The 9,869-nt window shown below is 40.6% G+C and overlaps 1 protein-coding gene across 7 annotated transcripts in view; it reads left to right on the top strand.

The window, feature by feature from the left end:
- The first annotated feature begins 448 nt into the window (after positions 1-448).
- LOC122551442 (aldehyde oxidase 1-like) overlaps positions 449-9,869 on the top strand; it is a 142,707-nt gene continuing 133,286 nt past the window's right edge. The window contains exons 1-4 of one of the 7 annotated variants that reach the window (XM_087988901.1): positions 449-833; positions 973-1,069; positions 6,658-6,715; positions 8,726-8,822. In XM_087988901.1, coding sequence (XP_087845027.1) covers positions 1,016-1,069; positions 6,658-6,715; positions 8,726-8,822 — 209 coding nt within the window. In that variant the 5' untranslated portion in view covers positions 449-833; positions 973-1,015. The other 6 variants (XM_087988900.1, XM_087988899.1, XM_087988902.1 and 3 more) reach the window with 6 other exon arrangements.

The raw sequence follows: 9,869 nt of genomic DNA, 5'->3' as shown, positions 1-9,869 counted from the left end.
CCTGCAGTTATGGTGGTGTACAACATTTTTCTTGATTGTATAAAAGTGATATTGTTATTGATCAGTGTTTTTCGATTCATTTGCTCATTCTGCATAGGGTCCTTATGTGACTGAACAGACCGATTCTGAACCTATGGATCTTTGGGAAATAGGTAAAATGTCCCCATAAGGCCACGGTGTAGTATTTCCTTCCTTTTCTCTCCTTCCCTGTTGTGGCTCTGCCTCACTGGAACTTGATGAACAAGTTGCTGGCATTCTGAACAAATGGGAGGAGCATGTTGTTAATCATTAATATCAGTGCAGTTGGTTGTATGAGGACCTGAGACGCTAGAACTATCAGTAAAGTAGTATTAGGTTATGAGAAATTTTGGGATGATCCCTTTGTTTACGAAGGGGTTTGACAGAGTTAACAGAAGACATTTCTACCCGTTTATGCACTGTAAATTGTAATGTATTTCTGCGTAAATTAATGATTAGGATTCCCTCAGACATACTGCAGGGGGTGCATTGCTACTTTGTACATGAGCATTGTGCAGTGTCTGGAACTTGCAGCTGTTTCTAAAGTCTGTTTCCTGTTTGGTTTTCCCTGTATTTCACACAATCTGTAAAATCTGTGGAACCATCAATCTGTTTTTATTGCTGTATTTTCGAGCCAGGAGATAAGTCTGAATGCTTTATTTCAGTTGGGAATGCTTTTACTGAAGCAACAACATGAATAGAGAATGGAATAATAAGAATGAAGGACGGGCCTAGATAAATCTGGTGCAGCCTGAGCAGTCTGTTTCTCCACGCAAGTAGCTTGAAGAATAATCAACAGAGTTTTAACACACAAGGTTCAAGTGATTACTAATTTTTAACAGATTCCAAAAAGCAGCCTCGACATCAGCGTGATTTCAAAATCTTAGAGTAACTGATTAACTTGCAACTAGTTATAAACACTCAGCAACGCTGAAGGACTTTACTGTTTTTCAGTGTGCAGTAGCCTAGAGATTTCGAATCAGAAAAGACTAGAAGAATGTCTCAACAGGACATTACGGATGAGTTGGTGTTCTTTGTAAATGGGCGTAAGGTAAGATGAAGTCCATGAAGAGAACTAACACTTCAGGATTTTTTTAAATTAATGGTGAAAAGACAAAGGGATCATTTCTACACCAGACACTAAGCTGGCATTCCAGTATCTTAATCGGGCAGTGTTACCGTGATGTTTAAATGTCTGTATATGTGGATTCATATTAGTGGATTGAGATCTTTTCATTTCCACTGCTGCAGCCTGTTTGTTTTGCTGTGCAGTTCCAGAAATACTTTTAAACAGCAAATTAACTTTTACCTTCAGCCCAAGATGTAGAATTCATTGGGATTTATGGAAGTTCTGACATGCTGACCTCCATGAGAATTGCCTGGGAAGTTCAAATTTCTGACAGGCAATTCCCCTGCTCCCTGGGACCATGCAAAAAGTCTCTAACTCTGACACTAAGGCAGAAGCACTGGATAGTTCCAGTTTACTTCACTGGATAGTTACCCAGGAAATGTTAGACAGAGAAATCCTGTTCTAATTGCTAAGTAATGACACGACTGACACCACAGTTACTCACATTGAACACCTTGACAACACTACTGACTGCCCTGAATTCCCAATTTATCGTTCTGAATTCTGAATGATCCCCAGCTCCTCAAACCCCCAAATACTGCTTATGAACTTCTGATTAAACCCCATCTAGACTGACTATCCCTCTACATTGACGTATCCTGTTGAAAACAGACACACCAAGCTGGACTTTCCTAGTTACTGAACAATGGTGAGCAGGTTGGGGAAATATGGCAAAACAGAAAAATGAGACTTTTAATATTGAAAAATATAGTCCAACTTTTGAACTCAGGTTTTGAACAGTATGATATAAATTCCATCCCTGCCTCTCTCCTCTCCCCTCCCCACCTCAGTGATTGGCAGGAGGCCTTTTTTTTAACTAATATCTCATTACCTATTCTCACCTCATGTATGTGCAGTTTGCTATTCTCCCACATAGAGGAGAGAAACTAGACAGCAACAAACCCCAACATGAAAGTTAGAGCAGATATAGTTTGCTGTTTGCTCTGCCAGGCCTTCATCTTGGCCAATAGAATCTTGGGCGGTTCCACTATTCAGTAAGGCCATGGCTGATCTGATAATCTTCAACTTCACTTTCCTGCCTTTTTACTACAAGCCTTGATTATCTTACTGATTAATCTGTCTGTGTCCCAGCCTTGAATATACTCAACGACCCATCCTTAACAGTCTTCTACCAGAAAGCTGTCCACAGATTCACTACCCTCCAAGAGAAGAGATTCCTCCTCATTTCTGTCTTAAATGGATGACACCTACTCCAAGGTGAAACCCTTTGGTCTTAGACTCTCCCACAAGGGGAAACAAACCCTCAGCATCCATCCTGGAGACCCTGCTAAGAATCTGTATGTTTCAATAAGGTTTCCTCTTAAGCTTCTGAATTCTAATGAGTACAGACCCACCCTACTCAAATTTTCTTCGTACAAAATCTCTCCCTACACAAGATCAGACTCATGAAGCTTCTCTGGGCTATCTCCAATGCCATATATCTTTCATTAGCTAAGAAGACCAAATGTGTTCACAATATTCCAGGTCTAGCCAAACTAATCCCAGCATAATTTTAGCAAATCTTCCTTAATTTTATACTTCATTCACTTCAAAAAAGAAAGTAATTCAGTATGCGTTTCCTATTACCTGCTGAACGTGGATGCTAAGCTTTTGTGATGAGGGTGTTACATTGGTAGTTTTCTAGAATCTAGAGACTTGGAAGATTACTATCAGTGCACCTACTATCTCTGTAGCTATTTACTTGAAAATTCTAGGGAGCAAGGATTAGAACCAAAAGATGTATCAGCCTTGAGCTCATTGTTTTCCTAGTACTTTTTCTCTAGTGATAGTTATTGTATTTATTTCCTCTTCCCACCTCACTTATGCCCTTTGCTTGTTTAGTATTATTAAATGCTATTAATTTCTTCTGTGAAAACCATTACAAAGTATTTATAAAATTGATGAGTATCTGATAAGTGATTAAGGTTTATTTCATTTCTAAGACTCAAAATAGTATTGCAAAATAGTATTAATAAGTATTATGAAAACATAACTAAACATCAAACTAAATACAATAATTACCTAATTCCTTGGAACACATTAAGATGACAGGACCTGTGATGTGTCACAGTTGCTGAATGTGGGAGTTCAGACATATCAGTTAGTGCAAGTATTTGAGATTCAAGCAGCTTTAGTTCAAAGTTGATGAGCTGGAGACTAAACTACAGGCACTGTGATGCATCAGAGAGGGGATTATTATTAGGGGAATTATCTGGATTATTTTGTACCAGCAGAAAGATGCACTTCTTAGAGTCATTGGGTCCTACGGCAAAGAGAGAGGCCCTTCAGCCCAAACAGGTCCATGCTGACCAAATGTCCATCCACGCTAACCCCATTTCCCTGCACTTGGCCCTTTCCTATCCATGTATTTGTCCAAATGCCTTTTAAATGTTGTTAATGTACCGGCCTCAGCCACTTCCACTGGCAGCTCATTCCATATACGTACTGCCCTCTGTTTTAAGAAGTTGCCCCTCAGGTTCTCTTTTATTCTTCCTCTCTAACCTTAAACTGAAGCCCTCTTGTTCTCAATTCCCCAACTCTGGGAAAAAGACTGAGTGCATTCAGTCTATCTTTGCCTCTCATGATCTTATACACCTCTATAAGGTCCCCTCTCAGTCTCCTATAGTCTAGAGAAAAAAGTCCTTGCTTATCCAACATTTCCCTATAACTCAGACCATTGAGTCCAGATAACATCCTTGTAAATTTCTTCTGCACTGTTTCCAGTTTAATAACATCCTTCCTATAACAGAGTGACTAAAACTGAACCCAATACTCCAAGTGCAGCCTCACCAACATCCATAGAACTGCAACATAACTTCCAACTTCTACACTCAGTGCCCTGACTGATGAAGGCCAGTGTGCCAAATGCCACCTTCACTGCCTTGTTTACATGTGTCTCCACTTTCAGAGAACTGTGAATCTGAACTCCAAGGTCCCTCTGTTCTACTACAGTAGGCATTCACCATGAAACCCCTACCTTGAAATGCAAGACCTCACACTTATCGATATTAAACTTCATTTGCCATTTCTCGGCCCACTTCCCCAGCTGATCAAGGTCCTATTGTAATTTCTGATAACCTTCCTCATTGTCCATAATACAGCCTATTTTAGTGTTATCAGCAAACTTACTAATCATGCCTTGTACATTTTCATCCAAATCATTGATATAGATAATAAACAGTAATGGGCCCAGCACCAACCCCTGAGGTACTCCAGTAGTCCAGGTCTCCAGTCCGATAAGCATTCTTCAACTATTACCCTCTGCTTCCTACCATCAAGTCAATTTTGTATGTAATTTGCCAGCTCACCCTGGATTCCATGTTATCTAACCTTTCAGAGCAACTTACCATGTGGAATCTTATCAAAGGCCTTACTGAAATCCATATAGACTATGTCTGCCGCCCTGCCCTCATCAAGCTTCCTGGTCATTTCATCAAAGAACTCTTAACAAATTTGTGAAGCATGATCTCCCACGCACAAAGCCATGCTGACTACTCCTAATCAAACCCTGTCTTTTCAAATGCATGTACATCTTATTCCTAAGAATCTTCTCAAGTAACTTACCCTCCACAGATGTTAAAGTTAATTGGTCGATAGTTCACAGACCTTTCTTTGCAGCCCTTCATGAATAATGGTAGAACATTCACTACCCTCCAGTCTTCCAGGACCTCACTCATGGCTGACAATGATGCAAAATTATAAGTCAAGGCCTCCGCAATTTCTTCTCTAGCCTCTTGCAGTGTTCTTGGATGTGTCTCGTCAGGATCAGATATTGATTTTTGAAATTCTTCATTTGTTTATACTGATTGAAGTTCCATTTCCTGATTTTTTTTTTTAAAGTAGGTTTACAGCAAACACACTGAGAAAGAGTCTTCACCTGCAATACAGAATTAACCAGCGGATAATTTTTGAACTGTGTCCTTCACAGCAAGCTAACCCCTGAACCCAGGCTATTGAATATTAGAGTGATCAGACTCTTTGGTTCATTGCATTAGAGTTGAAACTGACTTTGTAACTCCTGTCATCATACTTCAAAGGGAAAACACTGCATTATGGGATGTAATCTGCAGGAGGTGGATAACTGTTGAGGTGTCTGCAATCCCTGTTGCAAGAAATCATAGTGCAGTCTGTTTGAAGCTGCTTTAACACCTTTTGGTGTTACATCCTATTAATCCTATACAAAATGTTTTACACTCGTAATCATCTTGTCCCTGGAACAGTTTTTTTTAAACCAACATTAAGGAATTAAGGGCTAAAAATGTCTGTGATATTTTAGGGTTCCAACCCGTTGTTGTAACACAATCCATCGGCATGGTGACACAGTGGTTAGCACTGCTGCCTCACAGCGCCAGAGACCTGGGTTCAAATCCCGCCTGAGGCAACTGTCTGTGTAGAGTTTGCACATTCTCTCTGTGTCTGCGTGGGTTTCCTTGGGGTGCTCCAGTTTCCTCCCACAGTCCAAAAATGTGCAGGTTAGGTGAATTGGCCATGCTAAATTGCCTGTAGTGTTAGGTGAAGGGGTAAATGTAGGGAAATGGGTCTGGGTGGGTTGCTCTTCGGAGGGTCGGTGTGGACTTGTTGGGCCGAAGGGCCTGTTTCCACATGTTAGTAATCTAATCTATCAGTAGCTGACACCGCACAATAAGATTTTTCCTCATTGGTTGTGGAGGATAAAGGTTAAGTCCCATTTTAGTAATGAATGGAAAATGTAATACCTGCAAGTAAAACTCCATAACAGTTTGAACATTTGTCACAGTTGAGGTAGCTTATCACTGCAGTGCCATGATATTTGACCTCAATCCTCTAAATGAAAAGAGATTCCTGTTTTCAAACATTATTCATAGATCCTAACTGCCGAATGTGAGGTTAGTTGTGTTATGTCAAGTGAAATTATGGCACTGCCACTGTGTTCCTTAAATGCTACCCAAGACCTCTCAATTCGGGACTGAAAAGAGAAAAATGCATTTGATGGAGTTTTTTTTAAGAGACCTTACTTGTGAATTTTCCTCAAAGCTGTACATTTAATGAAGTTGTGGCACCGGAGCTGGGGGAGAAAATTCCTGGTGAGGAAGGCCACTCTCTTCAGATTGTTAATGCAAATTTTGTGCTCTCGTTAACACTCACAATATACTTTCTCTCCTTCCCTCTTTATCTCCATTCCCTCTCCCTGTCTCTCATGTTCTTACTTATTTCTCTATATCGGGCTTCCACTCTGTCTCATCTCTTTATTGCTCCATTTGTTTATACATCTCTCTCTGAGTCCCTCCTCTCTTTTTTTTCCTTTCTTTGGTCTCTTTCTCACTCTATCTCCATCTCCTGTGCGTTCTCTGCCTTCCATTCTGTCGTATTGCCTGTGTTGTCCTCCCTCTCTCTCCATTCATCATTCATCCTCTCTCTTGCTGTCTCTTTTGCTCTCCCTTTCTCTCTCTCTCTCTCTCTCTCTCTCTCTCTCATGTTTCCCTTCCATTTTCTCACCTTACCTTTCCCTCTTGTCCTTTATATTTTTACAGGTCAGGGAACAGAATGCAGACCCCGAAGTGATGTTGTTGCCCTATCTCAGGAAGACACATATCCTTTTGCTCTGCAAATCATCATTGTGTTGCAAAATGGAAATTTGCACTGGGTCCTAAAATAATAAAGAATGTCTGTTTTTAATCATTGACGAGCTAGTTTATAGTGGGTGGCCATATTCTTGATTCAAAAGAATGCCTTTAAACAAATTAACGTGCATTCACAAAAAGCAAACCAGGATAGTGTTTCTCAACCACTCAATGACGCCAGTATTTTGAATTATAATTGATCTGGTTGACCTTCAACTGTGATGGTGAGATTGACACTTGGCAAAACAGACTTGTTTTCTGAAATGGCCAACAAGGCACTCGGTTCAAGGACAATTAGGAATGATCAGCAAATACTAGCCTTGCCAGTAACACCAAAATCCCATGGAAGAATATATTTTTAAAAATATGTATATAGCACCTTTAGGTTAGTAAAACATCCTGTGTTTGATTGTGCTTCTGTGAAGAAAACAAAACTTAGCACCAGCTCTTGCTTGTCCCTGATTTTAGTTATTGCATAATTGATTGTACCTTTGACTGTCTGAGTACTGTTGTATGTGTCCCATTGCCTTAGTGAACTTTACCTTAATAGGCTCCAAGTGCTGTGTACATATGAAGCTGCAACTCCACCCACTGTCTGTCTGGCTGGCAGTGGAGGCAGCACAAGGAGTCAACATGCCTCAGACTAGGGCTGAGGGTGAGGAGAATCCTTCATGGTGACCTCAGCTGGTGTGGGAATTGAACCCATGCTGTTTGCAAACCACCAATCCAATCAATTGAGCAAACCAACCCCTTGTTGTAGGATTCTCCTGCTCCTCAGATGTTGCCTGACCCACTTGCTTTCCCAGCACCCCACTCTGGACTCTTATTGCAGCAATATTGCTACATTTAAAACTCTATGTATATTGCAACAACTACATTGAACAATTTTAAGCCTTCAGAAAATTTTAAAATACAGTTTTTCCCAAGGAGAAAAATGATGAGACAACAATAGGTGAAATTAATATGCGTGCCAAATTAATTGCTAGCTAAAGGAAGGGAAAAAGCATATTGTCAGAATATTCACAAAATGTATTAGTTTAATCTGGAACTCAACATGCCTAACCAAATTTAAAATGTTCAGAGCTAGGAGTTCTGGACTTTTTTTTCCCAGGAGTTTTGACTTGGATATATCTAATGTGGAAAAGCAAGTCATGAAAATTTGCTTAGCAATTAGAATTGAAGGACTATACTGATTTAATACATCAGAATTAGTACTCAAAGGGCTAAATGATCTCCAGAGGATATACACCATGCTGGAAGATCAATTCAGAGCCAGGTAAACTCCTGTCCTCATCAATTGGTGTATGCATGTCATTTTGTCAGAGACCTACAGGTGCCATATCGCACTTTGTGAGCATATGCTGAAAAAGGACTGATTATTTGATTTTTCAGTCAGGGAGCTAGCAAATAGAATTATTGAGTTGGTCATTGCATTCACCCCCCCCATGAAAATTTCCAAAAAGATTTTACACAAACTGAAGACTTTATAGTGTTGGACAGCTACTGAAGAAAGGGCGTCAGTAAAAAGCAATCCTTGTAGGTCAACAGATCTTGCCGGTCCAAAGTACTAATGTGATACTTGAAACAATCACTCGAGCATCTAAACATAGTAAGATATTTGGAAAGTGTGGCTTTCTGCACGCACCAGGAAGGTGTCAAGCTTTCAATCAATTTTGTGGGACATGTGGTAGAAAAGCCATTGGCAGGGCCAGTACAAAAGACCAAAGGCTAAGAGAAGTTAGCTCAGTTGGCTGTTTTATATCTTTTCTAATCTCTGCTGAGGTAATGTGATAAAGAGCCAACCGGGAACTGACTATCTCCCTGGTCATTGGAATGAATGAAGCATCCCTTTGCCCAGAGCATCAACCTTGATCCATTAACCTTTACTGTCCAGTTAGATTTTGCAAGTCTGTTTGCAAGTAGTAATATAAAATTGTGAATTTTAATTGAGACTTTCCCTTGACCTGTGTGCTTTCAGTCAGGCTAACAGGAACGAAATATGGCTGTGGTGGAGGAGGCTGTGGAGCGTGCACTGTGATGATTTCTAAATATAACGCCCAAGAAAAGAAGATTCTGTATCCTTATGTTAACTGTTTAAACATTGTCATTGACAGGGATCCTCCATTAAGGTAAAGCTGACTGAATACAGGCACAACCCAGTTCTGTAAATCAACGCAAAAGGAAGAGGAAGGAAAAGGATCGACCAGTCTGAGAACAGCTTCAGTAAAGATCCTATACTGATGGACAAAAACACTGAATAATGAATAGTGAAAGATTTTCTTTGCCTAGATATTCAAGGAACATGAAAATCTTGTGTCCAACATACTTGCATCATACTTTAGATATCACATGATGAGACCGAGGGAAACAGAGAGAGAGAGAGAATAACAGCGGGGAAGTCAGATGGCGAGAGAGAGACCAATTGAAACAAATATAGTGAGAGAGAGGGAGAGCAAGGGTAGAACTTTAACAGAACTGTCTTAAACACAATGAGGAGATAAGTGGATGGGTCAGACCTGTTTGCAATTGAAAGGATTTTTGTTATGGCTCTTTAACTTGGCTGTGGGTATTGTTCTAAGTGTCCTGCCATTTTCTGTGTATTTTCTTCTTGCATTTGACCTCCCACAATCCAACTGCTTACACTTGTCTGGATTAAACTTCACTGTCATTTCTCCAGCCGACTGGTCTATAATCTTGCTGTTTCCTTTGATAGAGTTAGAGTCATAGAAACCCTACAGTGTGGAAACAGGCCATTGGCCCAACATGTCCACACCAACTCTCCGAAGAGTAACCCACCCAGATCCATTTCCCTACCCTATTACTTTGCATTTCCCATGACTAATGCACACATCACTGAACACTATGGTCAATTTAGCATGGCCAATTCACCTAACCTGCACATCTTTGAACTATGAGGGGAAACCGGAGTACCCGGAGGAAACCCATGCAGACACAGGGAGAACGTGCAAACTCAACACGGACAGTCACCCGAGGCTGGATTCAAAACTGGGTCCCTGGTGCTATGAGGCAGCAGTGCTAACCACTGAGCCACTGTGCCGCTCCTAGTTCCTCGCTATCTATACCTCCACCAATCCTTGTGTCATCTGCAAACTTACTAATCA

This window comes from Chiloscyllium plagiosum, unplaced genomic scaffold (genome assembly GCF_037043375.1).
Source record: "Chiloscyllium plagiosum isolate Xiang-an unplaced genomic scaffold, Cpla_swu_hap1 HiC_scaffold_7, whole genome shotgun sequence".
Classification (NCBI taxonomy): domain Eukaryota; kingdom Metazoa; phylum Chordata; class Chondrichthyes; order Orectolobiformes; family Hemiscylliidae; genus Chiloscyllium; species Chiloscyllium plagiosum.
This window is presented reverse-complemented; position numbering and strand designations above follow the sequence as displayed.